Raw genomic sequence first — 24,687 nt, forward strand, 5'->3', positions numbered from 1 at the left:
CACAAGAAAGCCCATCTGGCTCCAGGTAGAGCCCAGCCTGTTTGCACCAACGTACCACTGCCTGCATGTCACCAGTATGACAGTCATCCTTTGCCACCCTGTTCGAAGATGACAGTAAAGTGTTACAGCAGTAACATTTTAGGAATATAATTAACTGCTTTTGTTCACACACACCAAGGAAAGGAGGAATGACAATCCCTTCCCTAACATGCTCTGACAGTCATCTTTTCCATTCCTTGGAATTCTTTTCAAATATGGTATTGGCATAGGAGTTACTTCCTGCTTTATACTAAAGTCTAGTGATTTAACACTTAACATGTTATGCAAATTCAACTCCATGCTATGCATCAAACAGTATGATTAATAAGCATAGTAAAATCTCCTCTCCCCCACAAACATACATCTTACTCTTTATTAAGTATCAAATTGTCTCAAACATAAATTACATCCAAATTACATAAGTTTCAAGAAAGTCAAATATTTTATGTACAATATTTGTCTTGAGTCAGATATACCTTTATCATTTTAACCTATTAACATAAAAAGCAAACCTACATCAGTACCAAATAAAGCATTAAAAAGGTAACAAATATATAACTTTTTAGAAATGCTTTCAGAACGCTAAAGTTAATGACAAAGATTTTATAGTGCAGCAGTCTTGGGTTTTTAGCTCTTAGACCATTTCTCTGTTTTTGCGGATAGCACAGCAGAGAACCATACTGAATATCATGCCGAAAACCTGTAAAGAAAGCAAATGCATTAGAAGTCGGGGGGACCAAAGCACATTCTTCTATCAACATGGGGACAAGCACAGCTGCTCTTCCTGGCCCAGAGGCCATATTAACACTTTATTCTGCAGTTCATGTCCCTGCCCCTCCACCCCCAAATTTCAGTCCATTCTCATGAATCCCCTTCACCCTCAATACTTCAAAATAGATCAGCTATAAACCACTGTCGTATCTCCTAAGAAATCTTTGATCATTCCAGCATATTTGCATCCGTATCATGCTTTCCTCCAGAGAAGTCAAACAAAAAAGTACAAGCTTCTGTACTAGCACTGTTATTTCAGTTCTCTAGCAAAGTCTTTAATTGTCATAAAGGAAAGAAAAGCAAGGATCCCCAAGAGGCATTAGGATTAAGAAGTGGGCTGGCAACATGACCAATACATCTTCACCCTATATATACACGCACTACTGATACAACTTCACCACTGCTAGAACTACAAGGAGGCAGATCCTAACCCAAAGCAGAAGCAGGGAGGTTCAAGACACCCCACCCTCTGCACTGCCTCGGGGCCCCACAGCACACACCCTGATCCTGCCAGTACTTGTCATTAGTGGAATGGCCTTGTAGACTGCCATGCCAAGCACTATTCAGACTTCTGCTGAAAGTATCCTTTGGCCATACAGCTACCCTCTAAATCATCTGGAAACTCACCATTATTACAGCAATGCCAAGGCCAACTGCTCCAATCACATTCAATTTTGATTTGAAGACATCATCAATGGCAACAGGGCACGACTGAAAAGAACAGACTGTTCATTAGTGTTTCATACATATGAAAGGTTTGTTTCTGCTTGCTTGTTTGAGCTCAAGTCTGCTAATTGATGCTACACCTTTGACCAAGTCTGCTTGCACTAGAGATGAAGACTCATCTTTTGAAAGCTGCTTTGAACTGGCCTTTATTTTCACATCTTTAAAGAGAGACAGGGATATTTCAACACAGAACTTGGAGAAGTTTAAAATCTACTCTTCAAGTATATAAGCCTCTTAACTGCACCTTGGCTACAGCACAATTCCCTTCTCAACACCTGCAGTTGATCAGGTAGATCAGGACCCACAGCAGTTGTACCAGACTTGGCTTGTTACTAATGGCTGTCAGCATTTAAGTTGCTGTATTGCTCAGCCCTTCTCAAAATAGATTTGAAGCCACTCGGTATTTCCAATTGGTATTGTAATTTTGCAAACACCTTATGAACACATGCCGCATGGGAATGGCAGGATTTTTTGAGCTGCATGCATACTAAGCTATGGGTAGATTCACAGAGGTGCCAGTTTGACACTCCCAGGACAACGAGTTACCATTGCAACTAAAGAAAAACTTAAGTACAGTCCTTTCCCCAGCAAAGACACATGGTAGCCAAGAAAAAGAACAAGGAACTTTTACAGAGGTATAAATCTTTAAGAGCCTGATAGCAGGTCAAAATCTCATCCCAACTCCTGCCCTACTTATTCCAGCAGCAGACTACAGTAAGCTGCTGAAAACTACTGTTTCTCTTTAGTTGTTCCTTATCCAGTCCAGAAGGAGAGACCGAATTGAGGATTAAAGGGATATACTGGCAAGAATTAATCAGTTAATTCAGAATATCAATACAGCACTGCTTCTTAGAGGTACAAAGATCAGCCACACTATTACATCCATTTAATTTTGCAGTCTACTGTTTTTCTACAGTTGGGACTAGGCCATAAACACATCACAAGATTAATTCAGATGAAGTTAACATACACTTAGCAGAATAAAAGCAAACAAAACCTGCATGCTGTCTCAGCTACTCCCATATGGTCTAACTCATAGCAGATTGTATGGACAGGACTAATGATATAGTCTAAATACAGATTGAAATGTCTCATGTGGTCAGATATTTAAAGGCACAAAATCATCTGTAGTGAAAGGAAGAGCACAAGTAATGTGAAAAAAAAAAATCAAGTCATTAATTGAATTCCTACATCATAAGAACCTTATTTCCTATGGAAAGACTCATACAGGCTGTCTTGGAGCATGAAGCAGGAGTACAAGACAGTTGTAAGAAAAAGGGGTAGTTAAGAACTATACAAGATGCCTCTCCTTTATCTGTGGCATACAGGCACATTTGCAGCAGTATTTCAGTGGGGGAATCTGATTCAGAGGGTTGACTTCACAGTGATATACTCACCTAAACAGGCCACCAATTCATTACCCCCCCTCTCCTTTTCCTTGCTAAAACTTCAGACCTGCTCCCACCCCATGCTCTACTTCTCCCTAACCAAGAGGGGAGGCCACAGGTCCCAGTGCAGCACCAGGAAGGTGCTCTGGCAACAGGAGGAACCAGGAGAACAGAGCTCTCTAGCTTTTTTTTTTTTAAGGGGACATTTTGGCCTTATGCTGTCCATCACACCAGTGAGTCTAGTGACACAGACCACGCATTTCCTGTGCAAGTTCAGATTTCCTGCTTGTTCTTTCCACAGTAACAGTACATTGATTTTTCCACAACCAGACTGATTATAGAGATAGGTTGCTAAGTAAGTGCGACATGGGAATTTCCCATGGACTGGAAGGGTTTATTCAAAAACATGTTTCTCATTCTACTCATAGGGCAGAGCTGTTGGTGAATTAAGTCATGCTTTACCACTGCAGAAAGTGACTCGAGCATGGTCTTCTTCGGACAGGTGTCCATGAACTGCTGCTCAAGAACTCCTGTAAGACCACAGCAGTCTAGCTACAAGAGAAAACAGGAAAAGAGAACCAGGTTAAGTAATCTTTATTTTTGCTCTGTATTTGGTAAAAGGAGAAATAAGATTATATTAGGTTTTATTACAGACCTTATGCAAATTTGCTTAGAAGTCCTGCCAACATGACTGCTATAAACCTAATTTTAAAAAGCCTTTATTGCATTAAAGGACAAGCTTCTGAAAGGAAGAGCTAGATCTCAAGTACACACGCTAATTTTAGTGACAGCTTGTACTCTTTACAGACAAAGATGAACTCCTCGTAGACATGCAAATATGTATACTATGGTGCCTCTAGATCAATACCACAGATCTAGAGTTTCTCAGCTTGCTACTGAGTTTGTTTAGGAAAACAAGAACTAGTTCTATGCATTTCAGAGGTTCAGAAGGACAAAAAGGCATACTGAATTGACTGATACTATACAAAAAGATCTTCTCTGCAATTTGTTACTAATAATCCTTTGGTTTCTTCTAGTTAATAAGGTACTAGACTTGTACACAGGACTGGATGACATGGAGAACAGTGTGAACAAGCTGCATTACTGTCTAGTTTAAGTGTAATCATGTACTTACAGCTAACTGAAATGCTTTCAGGGTCTCTCTGGCAGCTGGTTGAGATCTCTTTCCATAGGTTTCCGTGTAGAAATCCTTTAACTCTTCAATAACCTACAGGACAGCAAAGAGTTGTGGTGTATTACTGTCTTACCTTAATATTGAGGTACAGAAAACTTGTTTTGAGTAAGTCATTAAAAATTCTGCAACCTACAATACCAGTCCTTTTGACATGTAGAAATACAGGGTGGAAAGAAGGTGGACAGCATTTCTCACCCCAAACAGGTGAGCCTAACTGGTACACTCACCTTAAAAGCCACACCTAAACAGATAAGATTCAGTTTCCCTTCCAAAGCTCTGAGCTTCTAGGAATGAGAGAACCAAGTCTGCCCACTGGTTACACAAAAGTATTCCCTATTCATTTCTGTACCCCAGAAGTTGCTACATTCCCCTGTTGTATAATACAAGCAGAAAAGCAACCCTGATCACCAAGCGCCTTATTTTGAAACAATACAGAATCTTGACTGCTTGTGAGGGGACAGCCCAGATCAGTCATGTTTTAGATGCAGAAACATTCAGCCCACAGTTGACCCAGCTCATATCTAGAAATGGTAAAGCTTCACTGATGGCCTGCTTTGCTTCACAGCTCAGCCAGGTACCGCCTGGAGGGCATCTCTAGCATGCAACAGCATCTTGGATTCTGGCTTCTCTGCTACAGCCTTATTTTTAACAATATTAGAGTTTAATTTCTTGTATTGTTCTGCTAGAATGCATCTTCTTCCTCTCCCCCAAATTCCCTGGGTAATTAGGATTTGACTAGTACTGGTATAGATTTCAGTAGACTGTCAACTTTCTGTGGGCACAGTCACAGAATGGTTTGGGTCAGAAGGGACCTTTAAAGATCCTCTAGCTCCAACCCCCCTGCCATGGGCAGGGACATCTTTGACTACATCAGGTTGCTCAAAGCCCCATCCAACCTGACTTTGAATACTTCCAAGGATGGGGCATCCACAACTTCTCTGGGCAACCTGTGCCAGCATCCCATGACCCTGCCAACTTTTAAGAGCAACCTACCTTTTCTTTATTGGCAAATCCCCAGATTGCAGCAGCAATTTCAAGGGCAAAAATCACGAAAAGGAAGAAGAAGAACTAGAAAAGAAAGACCACATCATTAAGACCACAGCACCACAAAACAGCATCACACATATACTGCAAGCTTATCCAGTCCCCAGAGTCCAGCCTTGTGGGAACCATCACTCAACCAGGTTCCAGTTGGAGGTCTGAAACACTGGTAAGACTGAGAAAGAGGACACCCAGTCAGCACATCTTCCCAGGAGCGTTGGAAAGCCTGGCAGTGTTTTCCAAACAGAAGTCCTCCTTTTTGATCAGTGTTAATTAAAAGCAATAATCTGTTAACTCAGACTTTGAAGTTGTCCAGGTCACTCAGACACATCACAACAGCTGACACCAATTCTTTTCACTGGTTTGTCACTCCTACTGCTTTAGGAGTCATTACTTAATACCTAGCTTGCCACCAACTCCCAGAGAGCTAATGGTCACTTCTTTGTTGTGTATCCCATAAAATAGGAAAAGTGTCATCTCTGTGTTTGACTACTAGGTCAAAAACACCACTACCTTTTAAAGGCACTTTAAAGAGATGTTCAGGATTACAAAGGGCTAGAGGCATCATTTTGCAAAAAAAAAAAAATATATGAAATTAACTTCTTGCATGACACAGAAGGGGAATTGTTCTTTCACCAGCTACAGTAGTAGTCTTTTATTAACTAAGTCTTCTGGTTATTTGGATGAGTAGTTCCACAAGTGTACAGATGTGCATGAACCCAGTAAGCTCTACTGGTCCCTCCAGTCTGAAAACAATGAGGTTGCTCTCCAATAATTGGCTTGCAGAACAGTTGTCAACTAGAAGAGCTCATCCTGTGATTATGAACAGTAAAGGCTTGTTTCAAGGATCAAATACCACAGTTCTGGTCTCCAAGATTAAAGATCACACAGCCTTCAGAGTTCAGGACAAACTGTTTAATAAACAGCATTACTCCTATCAGCTTTTTAGTTCTGTGTTCACACATACTCCCAGTCTTGATACCTCAATGTCTGAATATGTCACTAACTCCTGAAGTTGTCCCATGTTCAAATACAACATGGACATTTGGGTTTAGGGCCAGAAATGAAAGCTATGTTTAACATTTAAGCATTATGTAGGTGACCATGAGTTTAAATATTGTGGAGCCAAAACAATCAACATCTGCTGCCCTTTAACTGCACAGTAATATTTTCCTTGCTTTCTCATTGCACTGCTAAAATTTAAAGACTACTCTGAACACTTACCAGGCCAAGCATACATTGAGATTCCTGCAATGCACCACAGCATCCCAAGAAACCAACCAGCATCATAAGTGCACCAGCTCCAATAAGGATGTAAACTCCTAGGGAGGAGAAAGAGACATGTATACAGGCTAGTTGAGACCTCAGCAGCAAGGTATAAAATTAGTTGCTCCACAAATAGCATTTATAGCTTTTGCCGAGGTTTAAGTTTCTTTACTGAGGTGTTCCAAGCAAAAAGAGGGCTGTGCTTAATTTTCAAAGCAAACACATCTCAAAACTCATGGGGAAATGTATTGATAAATAAAAACTTCAACTTATAATTATTAATGTGTACAACTACCAGAGTTTCACAAGTTTTGGAAAACGGGCAAGGTAAAGCCATCTAAGACAAAGTGTAGGACACATTTTAAAACTGGCTCAGAGCCAGAGTTATCAACTTATCTTCAGATGAAGAGTGTGTTGCAGTTAGAGACAGCTGGAACTAGTGATTTATCAACATCTGAGAATTCTTGAAGCATGCTACCTCTAGGACAATGGGTATTAAAAGGCATCATAATCATCTGTCGTAAGACTTTAAATGGTTTCCTACCCTGCTTTTCCATCAGGAAACACTGAATTATTCCACCAGTCACGGTGGTAGAAGTCTACGCTTCAGCTGCCTAACTTGACAGCCTCTAACTACAAGAAACTCAGCATTTTCAGCTTTTACAAAAGTAGATACTTCTTCAAACCGTATCAACCCAGTGGCTGAGCCTGTAGACTATTCTACCCAGAATTTAGGTAGTGAGTGTGTTGTAGAGGGCAAACATTTCTGGGCTAGAAGACTCCATTTATGCCCGATCTCCTCCTAAGCTTAAGCATTACAGCTGCTAGCTGGTGAAAGCAGCAAGACACAGCAAGCAAAATAACTCCCAAAGGATGGCAAGGAAGTATTATTGGGGTGGTGAAACATGAGACAGAATCAGCACAAAGCACATAGAATTAGTATGACATTTCTATCAATATAGACAAAAATACAGTTCTGGCCTTCAGAGACCCAATCAATACTATTTAAAGAAAGCCATACATAAGCATTTGCAAATGATATTTTCTAGATGTAAACTGGTAAGATTAGCTGCCAAAATAAACATCTACTTAATCACTTATATATGCTTAAGCAAGCCTGACATTTCTTATCAGCAGGAAATTCTGGCACCAATTTTTTTTAACCCAGCTTAAACTTTTTCCATTTTGGAAAAAAGAGCCCATCAGAACCTCTTATTTCAGTAATATAGAAAGCTTTTGAGGTAACCTGCTTTGTTACTAGGTGCAAATCGACAGATTCTTTCAATTTCCTATTGGAAACTGCAGTCAGTAACTACTCCCAGAAAAACTGTTAAAATAGTAATTCCTATTAAACTTCTTTTTAAAACTCAGTTTAATCTACAGAGATTTCAAGTAGATTTCACTGGCTGCATTCAGCCAGTAGCTTAAGTATCACATCATAAAACTTGTATGTTTTAGGAGGTTGAAGAATTGTTTTAGACTACCCCAAATAAGACTTTTAAACATTCAGCTCAACAGCGAAGTTTAGAGTTCTTTTCCCTTTCCAAGGTCCAGTAAAAGCATACTGAAATCTTCCTGGCAGCTGCAAGAGCCCCCCCAGTTTGCTACCATGCCAGCATATCAAGGGTGAAATACAAGCTTTCTCACAGATAAGCCATCTGCATGCCTGTGGCCTCTTCATGACTGCACAAGCATTTCAACGTTTCCAACTACAGTCTCTAACAAGCCTAACTCATCATTCCTAACAGTACTTCCTGTAGGCACGGGCTACCCTGGTACTATAAGGCTGCAATGTGAGTTGCACCTCCCAGCATGCCTTACATGGTCTTTACTGACCCTTTAGACACCAGTTTGGGTGTTGCGACAGGTTGAGTAGCTCACCACAACAGCCAGTTTTCTTGGCAAGAGACAGACCAACCTAACCTAGATTTCTTTACTGAAAGGGTGGCTAAACATTGGAACAGGCTGCCCAGGGAAGTGGTTGAGTCACCATCCCTGGAGGTATTTAAAAGACGTGTAGATGAGGTGCTTAGGGACATGGTTTAGTGGGCATGGTGGTGTTGGGTTGATGGTTGGACTTGATGACCTTCGAGGTCTTTTCCAACCTTAATGATTCTATGAACCATGCTGTGGATGGCTAACAAGCAATACCATACAGGACACAGCAAATCCAGGTGCTACAGGGATGTGAAATATGTATGTATAAGGACTGTCCAAATCCAAATCAAAGATGACAGGTACATATGTAAGAAAGGTACATATTTGAACTTGCTTTCTTCCCAGTTGTTAGAGGTCTTCAAACACAGCTACTTGGTTTCAAAAAGGGTTGGACCACCTACAGGTGACAACCTCCAAAGAAGCATGTGTTCCTCTGTCCAAGCCTAAAAGTGACTGTAGAGATCAAGATCTTACAGTTAGGACAAAATCGGATTCAGTTAGGAACTCCTACAACATTAGAATGGCGAACTGAAAACATGCATGTTTGTCCCCTAATTGCTCATCTTGCAGAACAGAATATATCAAGGAGTAACTTCCACCTGGCCTAACTAAAGCAACATTGATCTAGGTTGCCTGTAATAGTTGCTCATATAGACCAAGATATTTGTGCATCCCTTCCATTATATTCAGTATAAATTAGCATACATAGGGCTGTAAGAGTTAGACAGTAGTACATATGATCCTTCTGAGAAATGAGGCAATAGACTTGTGGTTTTGGGTAGCTTAGGTTGGTCACGTTAGGGGAAAAATTAGTTATTGTCTACCAGAAGCCCCTGGTAACAAAACACTTACCCAACAGCACCCAAAGAGGAACTGCAGGGTTTAAACTAGGAAAAAGATGAAGTGATATACAATGCATAAGAGGCCAAGATACTGCTAGTATGACACTGCTGCTGTCTGCACGAGAGCTCACAACAGAGGCTGGCCCCCTGCACCAGCCAGGGGAAGCTGCTCTCCACCCACTGTTCAGGGCCATTTTGTCTGTAGCCTTCGAGGAGGATGAAAGTTTCTAAGCAGTCTGGAAATCAGGGTGCAAAAGTATGATCTATCATCCCGAGCCATCTCCTAGCTTACCCGTGTAAAACGTTGTGTTGTTGGATTCCAGTTCAAAGATGCTTTTGGTCTGCGAATCAAACCGAAGCCATAGTCCAATTGCAAGAACTGCTGTCCCTGCAAGCTGTAAGAACAAGTAAGCCTTGTTAAATAATACCAATTAATACATTCACCCTTGCATTAGTAACAACATCAGAAGTAAACACAGGATACAGCTCTGTTATTTAAAGAGGTGGTGACAAAGAACTAGCATAAGAGGATGGCGATACCAAAACAAGGACAAACTTAGTTCCTGACATGAGGCATCTCATTGACAGATGCATTTACATATTAAACTACACCACACAAGAACAATGCCATTCTTGTTCTTTACTGAAAATAACCGAGGTTTACCAAAGTGCCAAGTGTCAGTATTTCCACTGACCGCTCCACCCACTGTTTTATTCTGGGTGACTGTAATGACATTGCATGGCTTAGTGATCTTAAATCTTCACACTGAAAGACAAGTGTATCACAAGAAAAAGCACCTTGTAAGGCCAGCTAGAAGTTTTAGGATATTTAACAGACTGATAAGAGTTCAGTGTACTGCAATATAGAGTTTAGAAAGAATGCTCTTTCTTGCAAAAAAGGATAAAACCAATCCATTAAGTCACCACACTGACAGTAAGAGGAAAATAGAGGCTGCTGAAATAGCAACATTGCTGTGTGCTGATCTGGAACAACACAAATTTTAGATAATATTTAGTTTTATCATATTATTGTCTCTGTGTGCCTCCAGGTTCCTTTTAACATCAGTGCCTGTCTTTGCTAATCTATACACACAAACACTTGCTGCTTCTGGATGAAACATCTGGCAGAAGGCATCAGAGAAGAGTTGCAAGAAAGAGGGAATTGCACTCTGGTAAGGCAAATGCTAACAGTTTGCTTTGAACAGACTGAATCCTCACCACCTCACCAACCCAAAACACCCAGGGTTGTTTTGCATGCAAAACCAGAAAAGAAACCAGGACAAACTACAGAGCTGGAGTGTGCTTCTCAGCTCTTCCTTCTCTCCTTGAAGGCCATTTAGCTATCAAAAAAACTCTACAAAAGTGAGATGAGGACAGAAATACCACACATTGCAGACATTAAAAATTTAAGCTTAAGAGTGAGCAATAAGCTTAGGAAGTCTGAAGCTTTGGTTAGGCTAAGCATGCATGAAAAAGAAAAACAAAGCCTTATCTCTGATAAGAAGTTCCTTCTAGAAGGGAACAACATTCTTGATTAGCCTCCAAGAAACTGGAAAATGTTTACTTTAAAGTGTTAATTTTCAGTGAGAATATGGAAGGAATTCCCACAGAAAGCACCTGACACCAAGCTCAACTCCCCCAGCCCCACGCTTTCCCCACCGGGAGCCCAAGAGCCCCTTCTCCCTGCTACAGGAGTGCTTGCGTGCACTGAAGGCAGGCACAGCTTTGCTGCCTGTGGCTGTCTTTGCTAGCCTCCTAGGCTTGCTCTTCCAAAAAAATAAGGAAAGCTTTGAAGATTCACACAGGACAAAGAGGATGGAGCTAAGCAAGGGTTTAAGGGAAGGTATATCCCTTGTAGCTTCTCAGCAGAAAGCATCTAACTGAAGCGCTAAAAGGCTCCGGTATCAGTGAAGAAAAGCAAGAGGCCAGCCATGCCAGAAAAACCAGTGTTTCTTGTATGGCAGGCACCTGACTCCCAAGCCTCCCTCAAAGAGGAGCCGCAGGGTTTTAGCTGGTAAAAAGATGAAGTGATACGCAATGCGTAAAGAGCCAAACCCAAATGGAGGTTTCCAGACCTATGCAAAAGAGACTTTGTTCGTGTCACAGGTGCGTAGGCACAGGCTTACTCACAAAGCACACAGCAAGAACAAAGCCTGCACATACCTACTGCTTTCCTTGTTAGGGCTATGCTGACAAAATAACTTAAGTTACACCGAAGAACCTTGGTAGTACACAGTATGTTACAACAGCATTATTATTTCAATTTATTGTGCCGCAGCAGCACCCCAGGGGAAGGGAGAGGTGCAAGAAGGGTTGCTGCTCTACCTGCGCTCACTGCTACAGCATCACTTAAAGCCTTTGCAATCTCATCTCACTTCAGTGTCTCAGTTCAAAAACCAGAAGGGCTTCGTGATGGAAAAAAACACACACCAATTCTAGCCTACAGTTAATTCACCCAGTATTTAATAATACTGTTTGAGACTCACTTTCCTGTGTCAGTCTTCAGCTTTTATAGGCATCCAGATCTGGAGCATTAGGAGAAGAAACCTAGAGCCTCTGCTTGTTTTGCTAGGAACTCATGAATTGCAAAGCCACAAGCCTAAACACACCCAGCTGTCTGCACCTACCTATGTTTGTGTTTTGACAAGCCTCAGTGTTTGAGTAGAGCTCAGGACAGTGCTGCAAAGTGAGCAGGGCACAGCAAAGGACTACAACTAAAACCCAGAGCTGATCCCCCAGCAGACCTTTAGGGCCAGACTATTCAAATTGTAAAGAAGCTCTAAGCCATACTACAACCATGTAGATAATCTTACAAGTCCAAGCAAAGCAGAAGGCTCAGTTAATGATCTCTTCGAGAAACAAACTGGTTGGTTAACATTAGGAAGAGCTGACATACTTAATATGGCTCCTTTTAAAAGACATACTTCACTCTGGGTGGTGGGGGGAAGGGTGAAGTGTTATGTTTTCTCTTTGGGAAAGCAGTCATCCTGTGAAAAAAGTTATCACAGGGAGGCAAGAGACTTATTATGGGATCACAGAATAGTGATAATACTTGATGTCAGTGTACTGCTCCAGATCACTAAAAAATTGTAGTATTAAATAAAGTGGTAATTCTCTCCGTGATGGACTGGAAAAATTGCAGTTCCTTCTTTCAAGAGAAAGACGTTTTGTCTGGGTTTCTTAAGGAAAGGAGGCTTGTGTTCTCAGTTTGTGCTCTTCCTACCCACAATGACCACTGAACTAAAAAAGGCAGTTTTAAAGCAGAAGGCAAGAAAGTAATCTGAAACTTCAAGTTTTCAATCAAAACAACAAGAGACTAGGACACCAACACCGACCTCAGAGAAAGAGGCAAGCACAGCCCACAGGCACCCGCTGCACTTGGCAGCATCTCAGACCAATCTGGCACACCAGAGGCTGGTACACAGCCACCTCGGCTCACTGGTGTTATGCCATCACATGCCAACATGCTCCCATTGCCTCAAAGGCTCTACTCCTGCATGCATCTTTCTGCCTGTTGCAACAGGAAAAACAACTTTTTTTTAGTCTGTCCTCCTTTCTTACACAGCCCTGCACCTTCTCTAGTGAGCCTCCTGTCCAGGACTTCCCTCCTCCCACCCCCACACTCTGACAAGCGCCTTCTCCAAAGTCAGCCCTTTCCATTGCTCTGGTCTCCCCCTTGCAAACTACATGGTTTTGCCTCTGAGCATATTTAAGGGTGTGTCCCAGTATTTATCTTCCATACCCTGCTTTCTTTTAGCCTTCCACGTGACAAGAGATAACTGACAAAGAATCTGTACCATTGCAGAGGACAGTCACTATATACTTGGGATGAGAAACAACCCATCTATCCTGGAGGCAGAAGCCATACAGAACACTCTGCCTTCTTCCCCTCGCCATACTTGGCTAACTTCAGCATGAACTTGGAGCATTCAGCACTGAGGCATGCTATCAAGTAATTTCCACTGTATTTTTTTTCCTTTAACACCTGAGGTTTCACAGATATGGTCTCCTAGCAGAAGTCTTGCACAGGGAATCATTAGATTTAATGATACTGGTGTAAACACACATTAAGAGCTTGAGCTTTTCAAACTAGAAATTCCAGTTTTTGTTAACATATCCCATGATACAGAAATGCATGACACTACTTTGGGAAGCTGGAAAGTTTATTTTAGGTTTAACCGCTATTTTGAAAGGACTATTTTGTTCAGTCCTTTCTAACCTTGATCCATCTTGAGAAACCACAATCCCCAACTGAGCACCCCACTTGCTGCAGACACATTACAGCATCTTACCTTTCCACAGACAGAACCACCTCTCAAGGAGCTCAAGGTCCAAGCAGTTATCGAGTCCTTATAGCTGGCAGATAAAGCTTAGGAGGGGGACACCCCCCCCCCACAAGCATCCACACCAGGTTACTACTAACACTTCCTCCACTTCCACAGGATGGAGGCAGGAATAGAGAAGAAATAAGACACTGCAAGAACTCCTGATATATGGATCAAAGGCTGTAAAAAAAGCCTTTGTACAGGAAGCTATAGGTTCTGCTATTTTAGCACATTCAGGCCAAGCTTACATGCAACTTTATCAAGTTCATGGCATTACCTCTAGCAGAAGGTAAGTCAATATGTGGAAATATGGTAGATTCGGTCAAAAATAAATACTACTTTCAGTGTTGTCAGCTCAGTAATTGCATCTAACAGAATACTGATTTTTTTCTTGAAGTAAGAGTATGTCAGGCTCTACATGACTGTTCCTTACATAGGTTTTACCCAGGGTGTGCCAAGAGTACACTGAAAGAGCCACTAACTTCTCTTCACCTCATAAACAGGTAAAAACTTCCAGCTAAAAATCTGACTTAGATCTTCCTCTACATAAAACAAACAACTTTTCCCTCACTGTGCAAGATAGCATATGAATGAAGACAGCACCAGATATATAACATTGTAAAGTACACAGGCAAAGAAATTGGGAGCATTATGAGCAGTAATGAACTGTCTGTTTCTGTCCTGTTACCCACTGGTACTCTATAAATAAAAACCCATGAACAGTAAGTACAGATGAGGCTCAACATCACTCTAAACCCTTAATTACAGGATTAGTGTTATCCACAACAGCACAGGTTTTCAAACTTCTGGGGAAAAAAGCTTTCCTAACAGATGTGCAATGAGTGCTAGCAGTTATAAGAAACTGCAGCTATTTCCAAACTCCTTTGAAAGAAGTAGATTGGAAAGGAAGTATTTTCTTTCTGCTTAAGCTAGTTTCAAGAATGTTGTGGGCTAATTTAATGTCACAGCATTTACTGCTATGAAACAGTGCTCCCGTACAGTAGGAGCAGCATTACAGAATTCCTGAACCACCGCCAAGACTAGTGCCCATTTCATACAAGTTCCTATTCAGAAGCCAGTCTACTATATTTGCAATTTAAATTGCAAATAGGAGGTAGGACTTCTAAAAACTCTAAGTACAACTAGCTTCACATCAAGTTTCTCAAGGCAACATCCTCCAACTCCATTCCTGACTTTACAGCACTTACCAGAGTTAAATACATTCAGCTGAGTCCAAGCAGCATTGATTCACATGCTGCAGTCAGCAACTAAATCAGTTGACTACAGAAAGCAGAAGCAACTAATTTCTGTTCCTTTTGTATGTGTGTGCATATATACATACACACATATTTCCCTGCCCATCCAGCAAGTCCTCTTGTCCACTTGAGCAAGGGAAGACTCTGCAGAAGTCAGAGCACCAAATTGCTACTGGCTGTTCCTGGTGCAGCACAAGCAGATAAGATTATGGCTCAGAACAAAGTCACAGGTATCTTCAAGTTACAGAAAGAAGAGCCCTGCAGGCCTAATCTTACTTCAGCAGGCACTCCTATAGACAAATGCATTTGTTTATATAACACAAAACACTCCGAAGAGTGGAGAGCCCAGACAAGACAGTTGCCTTATAGTGTAAAGGAGCAAGAAGTAATTGCTCAAAGACTCAACATGAACTCTTGACTGTATGCTACAGCACTTCTTTGCCTATAATACATTAAATTACAAATAGCAGCAGATGTTTTTGTATTCCACAAAATTCACAAGGGAAAAACCCAGCATTTAAGTTTAGTGATGCAAGCCCTTGCTGTTGTTCAGCAGCAGAAAGCCAGGGGAAGAACATGCAGGCACACGCTCTGTATGTGTGGCCATGCCAGGCACTCACCCAACATGCACTGAGCTGCTCAGAGGAGCCAACAGTTTTACTAGGAAAACACTTTGTCACCAGGGCCAACAAGCCTCAGCAAACTCAGCAAGTTAAGGGAGCTCAGCTAGAGGCAGTCACTCATTACACAACTGAAGGTAATCAAGCATGTGCTTGCACCAAGGTTGTTCAAAACCAGATTTGGTAAGACCACTTAGGTGTGAAGCACATAATCTGATGTTTCCATTGACCTCTTGCCAAGCTCGAGTTGGCTTCATTGAAAGAAATCTTTGTATTACTTCTGTATCAGCCTCAACACCTCCCTCACCAACCCCAATTCAAACCCCAAACTTGCAAAGAGCTAAACTGGTACAGCTTTCATTACAGACCATACCAAAGATGCCAGGGCCAGTAACTCTGAGACAGAAGGGCTATAGGCAAACCCGGGTGGGAGTACACCAGCCCTACCAAAGAAGCACAACAGCAGCAAGGAACCTGGTGTTTGCAGCAATACTTGAAGGCAAGATGCAGCCACTGCCCTGAGAGGTGACTGAATCACCTAACTTACTCATCTACTTAAGCACAACAGTAAAAACCATTCCCTATAAGTTAGACAGATGCATGCAATGCTTAAATCAGACTTCAGAGGCATGACAAGCATTTCTAGCAACCATCCACAAGTCCCCATACCCACCATTCAGGCCACAAGCATATTTTAACCAAAGCTTTGGAGTCCTGAAAGTTTGAGGACATCATGCTAGAGAGATATATGCCTGGAGAAAAGGCAACTGGAGAAAAGCCGTAAGACCAGTTACCCTCAATCTGGCACAGCATCCTACGAGGGGGCTCCTCAGGAAGGGTATCAGAACAGGGCAGACAGTAGCATTTCCCAGAACTAACCTCCCACTTTGCACAACCTGTAAGTGCTCAACATGTAAAGACACAGACAGTACCTTTGGAGAAGAAAAGTTAACCAAGGGCTGCCAAACACTGCATTCATTAGGTACACCTTGAACTGCATACTCCACAATACCTGCTGGGAAGAAAGCATCACCACAACCCTTTCCAAAACTTCCTCTTCTCAGACTCAGTACCCCTCAGTTCTTGCCCACCAAGTCTTTCAATACAGTCAAGTCCTACCTATTACCTGGCCAATTGTGATCCTACAGACCTCTAGCATGTTTCCCCAATCTGCTTCCAGGCTGAAGAATCCCAATTCACTCAACAGTTTCTGATAGCAGAAACCCTCCTCTTCCTTTCCCAAACATCACCAAGCTCCATTATGTTCCTCTCAAGGTAGGCAGGAGACCAGAGCAGCCCACAGCATTGCAAGACACCAGCACACCATGGATTTATGCAGTGGCACCATCTTTCTGCTTCTCTAGGTCCTTCACTTCTGAAACTCATTTTCATCTGCTGCTGCTGAGCACCCACCTGATGCTTTCATGAAGCTACCATAGACCCTTTTCTCCCAAGATTTCATCCCTCTGGCAGCAGATGTCCCTGAGCCAACTAGTTCATAACTCCAGGCTGGTTCCTGCTCCTGCCTCCCACACATTACTCAATGCCTACCTTTGGCAAATGTCATGCTCTGCTTTGTCATGTAGCCTGCTATGTCAGCATGTACCCATCTTCATTGCTCTAAATAACGGATGCTACTCAAGCACCAAAGTGTTACCTCACACGCTTTTCCAGATTAGGTGGGACTGTATTGACCACCATGCAGTTTGCTCCTGCATGCCAGGTCTGCTGGTTCTCTCCACTGTGAGCGCGCTCTACCTCATCTCAGCCCTGCCTCCGCTCAGTCAGCGATTTCAACCCTGCCAGGATCTTACTGCAGGACTGCTTAGTTTCCCTAAGAGCCTTGAGATTTCCAGGAGACATTGAATAAGTGAACTAACACTAACCAGCACTCTCTCTCCAAGATTCAAGCTTCAAAGTTAACAGCTTCATGAAGTCAGACTTCCCCTTACAGTAGCCATTCTCTCTCCCACAGTGTCACATCTCCATGTGTACACCAACTTACTATTTTTAAAGTATCTTCTTGTCTGCCTGTTCCAGAGGCACCACATGTGCCACTCTCTGCATAACCTAGAATAACATAAAACAAAAAACCCAGCCCCAAATTCACTGCATTCCAGCCCTCTGGCACCAAGGTAGGTGGTGAGCAGGAGGTTTTACCTAATCACAATGCATTTGTAATTCTGAAATAACTGTTGTGTGACCCTAGCAAGCTGCTAATCAGCATTTGCTGTTGTTTCACCACCTTTTCATTGAGAGGTCAGTTCAAAGACAGGTTACTGCAGAGAACTTCCCCAAGGTCTTCCCCAAGCACATGCAGTAAGAAAAAGACCCACAGAAGATCACTCCTAACACACTTTTACATCTGGATGGATTACTGTCTGTAAGGACTCCCTGGTTCCTGATGTGTCTGAAGAGGGACATGTTAGGTGGGTTTGCTTTTGCAAGTTATACCTAAAGCTTTGTTTTGGCTAGCCTTATTATATTTTTGTATTTGACCCGCCAGCATTTATGAACCTTCATCTCCTTCCTTTGGACACAGCTTCAACTTTTTGAGAGTTCCCCAGTTTTTGTTTTAATAGCCTCCTATACTCAGCTGTTTCACTTTCTGCTTCCTCTTGCCCTCACTCAAGTCTCTGATGGAGGCAAATACATGCCACCTAACATGCAATCTACAAATACCTGCAGGTTTGCTGCAGACCATTTAAACTCCACACCTGCCCTTCTGAGGCAACTTATTTTAAAAAGGGGGTACTGTGTAAACTTGATCACAGCTTCATGGGACCTTTTATCTTCTCTTGCTCGAGGAGGTGCACTGAATCTAACTACATCATTGTCACCATTTCCAAGTAGCACCTGGGCAACAGAAACCCACACCCATGGACTACTCAGAAGCAAGAAAGGTTTGTTCCTCCTCTTGGGGGGGGGGGGGGGGGTGTCCAAGGCCAAGATTGTCTGATTGTGCCTTCAAGTTTAGGAACAGAATTGCACTCAGGCACAACATTTTCGCTCAATTTACTTCCATTACTTAATGGACTTCTCACATCTCCGATGCCATAAGAAACATTAAAGCCTTCTTTCTTATTAGGGTTGTTCCTGTCCTCTAGTGCTGCCTGCCCCAAGACACTCTCTTTATACTGTTCATTGAGGCCCAACAGCCTAAAATAACCCAAGAGATTGCTACTTTATTCCTCCATAGAGGACATGATGTTCACTAACACCATACTTGAAATTCCCCTTTGACAGTTTTGGTAGGGCTCAGATACATGTAGTGCACCCTGAGAGTCAAGGACTACTCCAGCTGGTCTACAAACACACTTATCCCTGGCTAACCCCAGCTGCTTGCATTTGCTGTCTCTTGGTGCTTCCAGCCACCCATCAGGACACCCCAAAAGGAAGAAGCATTAATCTCCCTTTAACTCTTCTTTCTCTTCTTTTCCCCGCATCCTAGCTGGGTTTAAGTGAGCACAGCCATCCCCTGAGAAGGCTACTCGAAGAGCTGCATCCTCATGGCTCCTCTGGGCAGCAGCACAAGCCTATGTGTGGTGCAGCCCCCCTTCCCCACCACCACTCCTCCTCCCCTCCACCCTGTTAATAGGTCAAGCCTGCATCCATGCTTACTGGGCACCCAAAGATGCAAGTAAAGCTTCTGAACTTTATTACCATGAAACCCCCAAGCAACAGATGCCTCCTGAGCTAAGTGAAAAGACATTCCCTATTCTCAGCCCTGGACCCTAGAGAGCAAAATGGCAACACATGTTAAGAGCATCTTTGAGGCAATGCCTTTGCCACAACAAGCATTCTTGCACTATAAAATAGTTTGTGCAAAGTCTGTAGCTTTAAAAAAAAAAAAAAATCACAAAGCAAACCATGAATATTTCCTCCTGTTTCAACAAGAGGTTTAGCACCTCGCTGACCCAGAGGTTTCAGCCAGTGCTTTTTTTAGGCTTTTTCTTCTTACCAGCTATAACCCTCCGAATATGACCCCCCCTCCTCACCCTCCTGGTGAGTCTCAGGTGGCAATATGTGCTTTCCTATGCCCTTGTGAAGTTCCTCTGCACAAGCTCCCTCAATTGCAGCCCAGTTCCATTTTCTTACTTTGCTGAAACCCATTTTTAAAGTTGAGAGATCACAAGTACTTTATCAGTTAGCATTGCATCCTCCAGTCATCCCATGCGCAATACTGTAACTGACTCCAGAAGTAGTTTCTTCACACAGCTCCAACTTAAATTTCTTCACATCAGAGGGTGAAAAGGAGTCACACACGCGTTTCTCCACTGTAGCAGACAGCCAAGAGAAAATTCATTTTTTTTTTTAGCCTCACACTTCACACCTATAGATTAGGCACACAGGCAGTTGTACTGCATTCCCTGGGTACTTTTCCATAAGGCAGACGATGCTAAATTCAGATGTCCGTGCCCCAAGTGCTTTAGAAGCAGCCGTAACCTCTCAGTTAAGCCATGCTTTCTGACACTGCCTGACAAACAAAGATAGTCATGCCAGAAACTGCACTGGAGATACAATTTCCACTTGTGGTGGTGTGCTCCTACAGATTAAACTATTTTAGGATTTTCTTTACCAGACGCTGCCCAGACGATCTGAGGCAGAAGCCACAGCTTCGGCCGAGGGCTCCCACCAAGATGAGTTCACGTACACGACGATCGCAACCACAAGCGCTAACTTGCACGGCATCGGCTCACCGCCCCGTTACAACATTCGCACTGAAAAAGCTACCGAGAAGTACAACCCGCAGAGAGAGTTTCTGGGCAAGCGTTGTATGTACTGTCGAGGGAGGGGGATAAGCTACCTTCAACACCTAGCATCCCCCGCACGCGTTAACGGGTAGGACACACAGTCTGCCTTATGCTCACCACGGTCCTACTAAAAAAAAACCAAACCAAAAAAAGAAAATAAAGTAGTGAGCCGGGTACGTATCTTATTCAGACACCTCCTGCCGAGTATATGGCACGCAGCACATTTAGTGCCGCAACAGGTAACGGGGCGCCGCTCCCCCTCCGCGACCGGCCGGGGACACGCCCGCCTCGGCGAGGCGGCTCCGGGCCCCGCGGGGAAGGAGGCGCCCCGCCGGGCCGCAGGGAGAGGGGCGCGGAGACGCCGCCGCTGCCGCCGCCCCGCCCGGGCGGCGGGTACCGCGCCCGTCCCGGGAGCGGCGGGGGAAACCCCCGCGGCGTGAGGGAGGGTGGGGGAGCAGGGCCGGGCACCACGCCTCTCCTCCCGGGCGGCGTGGGGGTGGAAAAAAAAAAGTAAGAAAGAGAAGCAAACAACAAAAAACAAGCAAACCACCGCTCCCGGCACTTTACACCCCTCCACCCCGCTTCCCGTGGGCTCCCTCCCGGTCAGCCCCGCCGGGCAGTCAGCGAGCGAGGGGGCAAAGCCCCGCCGCGCCCCGGGCTCCGCAGCGGAAGGTCCCCCGAGGCCCGGCGCGGGTCCCTCACCCAGAAAATGAAGTTGAAGCCGAAGAGCAGGTACTTGATGCACTTGGTGCCTCCTTTGACGGGCATGGCGGCGGTGGTGGTGGTGGTAGTGACAGGCGTACGGCGGCAGGGACGGTCGCGGCTAGGATACCTCTGCCCGGCGCCACTCCTTAAATCCGGCTCTCCACAGGTCTCTCCCGCTCTCACCCCTCCCCGCGGCTGCCCGGCCCCCTGCCCGGCCCCCTCTCCGCCTCCGGACCGCGCCCCGGACCGGCCGCCCAATGACCTGCTCCCGCCGCCGCCCCGCACCTGCCGCCGCCCCGCTCCGGGAGCGGCCCCCTTCCCCCCTCCGCCGGGGCCTGCGCGGGGGGCGCGGGGGAGCCCGGAGGGGGGGGGGGGGGGCTGTCTTCCGCCCACGGCCCCGCGCGTCCCGGGCACGGGCCTCGCTCTCGGTGCGGGGATGCTGCGTCCCCGCGCCCATTTGCCGTCGTCCGGGGGAAATAATTCGGTGCTGTAACAGTGTAATGTGCAAAAAAATGGATAGATTGCTGCTGTGTGCGGCCGATACTTTGCCTGCTCTTGCATGGACTTAGTTTAACTTCAACGCATCCGTCTAGCTTAAACGGGTTTTTTCCCCTACAAGATAAACTTACAGCATAGTTTAACTGCTTTAATCTTTCAACTATGTCTGTACAAAGTTATAAGCATGCAATTTAGAAAAATCAGGTGGGGTAAGTTTCAGCCCGCCGACTGATCCACGGTAACTGGTTGTGCACATGCCCTTAGGTCACCCCAGTTGTGAGACAAAACACGTTAAATTTCAGTGAAGAATTTCCCTTTGATTTTAAGTTCGGCACTCAACTTCTGAGTCTGTTAGCTCAGGAATGAAAACTGAGGGCTTGTACCTTAATTTATCTTTAATACAGTGTGACTAGAAATTCAGCAGTCATCGAGAGTCAAAAAAACCCCGAGCAGAACAGAAAGAACAGAAGAGACTTACTGAAAGGCAAATAAAAACATGTTGGAGTTATTGTTGCCAAAATAAATGGTAAGATAGAGCACATTCCAGAGCTAATACAGTGAGGGAGACGTTGAATTGGGCAGCTGTTTCGCAGAGCAGGTTGCAAAACATTAATACATTTCCATTAGAAAGCGAGGCAGAAAAGTAACGAGCTAGGAAGAATTCAGAGACAATTGTGAGTGCACAAGCGCAGCCAAACCGAGAGGCCTCTGCTGCTGCTGCGCCACAGGTAGAAATGGAAAAGGAGGGTTTGGGAAGGGTGGCTGGCTGTTGCGTTGCTGTTTGTGAATCGTGCCTGGCTGTAGCCAAGCATCCGAGCGGCCTGATGGTCTGAGTGTCCGAAAGCAGAAGAGTGGGGAGCCGCGGCGTGTTAAATGATGCCATCGGAAGTTTTCTGCTGCTCTTGGTTTGGGGTCTCTGAATGGGCTGGTAGTAGATGAGCCTGACTCCAGAGAGGAGGGCGAACGGCGCTTAACTCGAGGCAAACTCTACCTGAAGCATTTTGGTTTGTTATATAAGTCAGTAAAGGGAACCGCAGGGATGGAGGCTGGCCACAACAATATAGATCCAGCAAGGCTGAAATTAGTAAATGCAGGTGACTAAAACTCTTGTGGTAACCGTAAACTGAGCAAGTGAAAGTACTGTGTCTCACTCTTGAGCTGGGACTGATTTTCTTTATTACTGCTTTTGGGGGGGTTTTTTTGTAACTTTGCCATTAAGAATTTATGCCTTTTAGTTAATATCAGTAATATGGCTTTCCTTAACTTTCTAAAGTTAAGGAAAACTTGGGATAAAACAAAAAACAAAACAAAAAAACCCCAACCCACCATGATATTATTAAGCTTTTCATGCTTATACTGTGTTAAAGCATCTCCCATTAAAATTCATGGGCAGTAGCCTTCTGATCAGAGGCAAGAAATGGACCCGTTGGATCAAAACCTCCTGTGAGTTTGTCCTCATTTAAAACTAAACTCTCCCCATTCATCCGGCGAATTAATTTATGAAGAAGTGAAACCGATTTGTGCATTTTTACTATTCTCAAGAATATGGAATGAAAATAGTTAGAATTTGTGCTTATGTGGCTTTTTTTCTTTCCATATGAAGGGTCCGGAGAGGACATTCGTGTTTCAGTCTTCAAGAGTCTGATCGTCTGGTAGATGCGTCTCTGAACATATCTGAACTTCTCTGACTATTGGAATGAGATAGTAATCAGCTGAATTTCTGCATAATAGAAATCACTAATGGAAATTCATGACCCTTGTAGAAGTACTTCAGAATGATTTAGTATTTTAAAACCTTGTATTTACGTGGGATAATAGGCCAAAATATTTTGCTTGAAATATTTATTATCTGCACTTAAAATTGTACCGGATGGTTAAAGTGTTATTTTGTCCTACTGCAACAGAGAAGCACAAACTCAGGATATTGCTGATAAGAAGAAATCTGAGTTTACCAGAAGCCTCTTAAAATTACCTTTCTAATCATCTAGACGTGACACTAACTTAGTTTTCATATCCAGATAACCTGAATTATTTTCTCCTTTTTTAATGTGAAACTAAATGTCTTGTTCGGGCCAATAGTGAAGAGGAGAAGTGTTTTCTTCTCACCGGGAAGGGTTTTCCCCTCAGACTGCACTATCCAAAGGACCTTGATCCTTTGATTAATACAGCAAGGCAAAGGAGAGAGGGAGTTTCTCTCCTAACTGTATTAAAGGATGGCGGGAACCACTGGTGAGTACTGCAGAAGTACTGAGGTTCACAGCCTCCTTGACCCATTTTCCCCATATCTCTGCCTTTACGAATATGCAGAAGGACTAGTGTCAACTAGCTTGATGCCTTTAGCCTTCTTTGCATAAACAATTTCAGGTCTTTTAAAATGTTTCTTTCAGCTCCCTTAAACGGCCAGACATAAACGATTCGAACCGCAGAGAGATAAAGTACAAAGCTTTCCCCAGTGAAGGATAGGGATTAACAGAGTCTCTTGAGAAGTGCGGATTACAGGAGAAAAATAATAACAATTTTCTTCTTTGTAGAGAAATAACATCTCTGGCTGTACAAGCCAGTCACGAAAGAAAAAAAACCAAAAGGTTGTTTTGCTTGCTTTTTAGCTTCAGTTAGTTTTTTTTGCTGTGCAAGTGGTGACTCTGGTACACTATGTGCTGGGCTGGATGTGGCCGTCCAGTGAGGGAGGGGGCTGCACGACCACATCACATCCCTGCTGTCAGGGAGTTGAGAGTTTAGGATGACCCAGATGACGCAGGCGTCTGTGGCTTCCTCTTTCCTCTTACCTCTCAAAATCCATCCCCGAGTTCATCCGCTAAACTTCAAGTTAAGTGTCTTACTTCTTCTGGCCTAACCTTTTCAAGCAAATTTTACAGGTACTTACTTTGGTTCTTTTAAATGCAGCAATGATTTGAAATGGCATGATATATGGGAGAGAGCCGTGATGGGTAAGTGGTTCCTGCTGGCTTTCGCATCTGGGGCTGCGCGGGGGAGGCTGGTCTTGGAGCTGGAGAGTCGAGATTTTCATTCCATTGCAAACATGACTCATGGGATCAGTCATGCTGGTAACACTGTGTCAAAGGCACTGGCCTTTTTCCACTGCTGGAGGAAAAGTGTTTGGTGTTTGGTATCCATAACAGATAAATTCTGGAAGACCTCATGCTGTGAGCAAATGTGCATCCTGGAAGTTTCTCTGCTTTCTGCCACGAGAGGAAGGCTTTGAAGAATCCACAAAGCCCCGTGGGATTTCACTAGAAATTAGGTCTTCCTGTATAACTGGAAGTGAAGACCTGAAGCCAGACCTCTTCATTTTCTATGGTTTT

The 24,687-nt window shown here is 43.8% G+C and overlaps 1 protein-coding gene across 1 annotated transcript; it reads right to left on the reverse strand.

The window, feature by feature from the left end:
• Positions 1-398: 398 nt before the first annotated feature.
• Positions 399-21,032, reverse strand: CD9 (CD9 molecule). Its single transcript, XM_076345106.1, has 8 exons — positions 20,864-21,032; positions 9,499-9,601; positions 6,385-6,482; positions 5,113-5,187; positions 4,060-4,152; positions 3,387-3,476; positions 1,438-1,521; positions 399-739 (listed from the first exon to the last, which is right to left on the reverse strand). Exons 1-8 carry the CDS (start codon positions 20,927-20,929, stop codon positions 674-676), a joined length of 675 nt encoding a protein of 224 aa, XP_076201221.1. The 5' UTR covers positions 20,930-21,032; the 3' UTR covers positions 399-673.
• Positions 21,033-24,687: the final 3,655 nt, after the last annotated feature.

Source organism: Aptenodytes patagonicus, chromosome 1, assembly GCF_965638725.1.
Source record: "Aptenodytes patagonicus chromosome 1, bAptPat1.pri.cur, whole genome shotgun sequence".
Lineage (NCBI taxonomy): Eukaryota > Metazoa > Chordata > Aves > Sphenisciformes > Spheniscidae > Aptenodytes > Aptenodytes patagonicus.

Bases quoted from the DNA above. Each gene is read 5' to 3' on its own strand.
- CD9 (XM_076345106.1), bottom strand. From the start codon at position 20,929: ATGCCCGTCAAAGGAGGCACCAAGTGCATCAAGTACCTGCTCTTCGGC. The intron at 4,153-5,112 runs GTAGGTTGCTCT...GCTGTCCTGTAG, and splicing joins GATTTGCCAATAAAGAAAAG to GTTATTGAAGAGTTAAAGGA. The intron at 740-1,437 runs GTGAGTTTCCAG...CTTTCTTTACAG, and splicing joins TTGGCATTGCTGTAATAATG to GTTTTCGGCATGATATTCAG.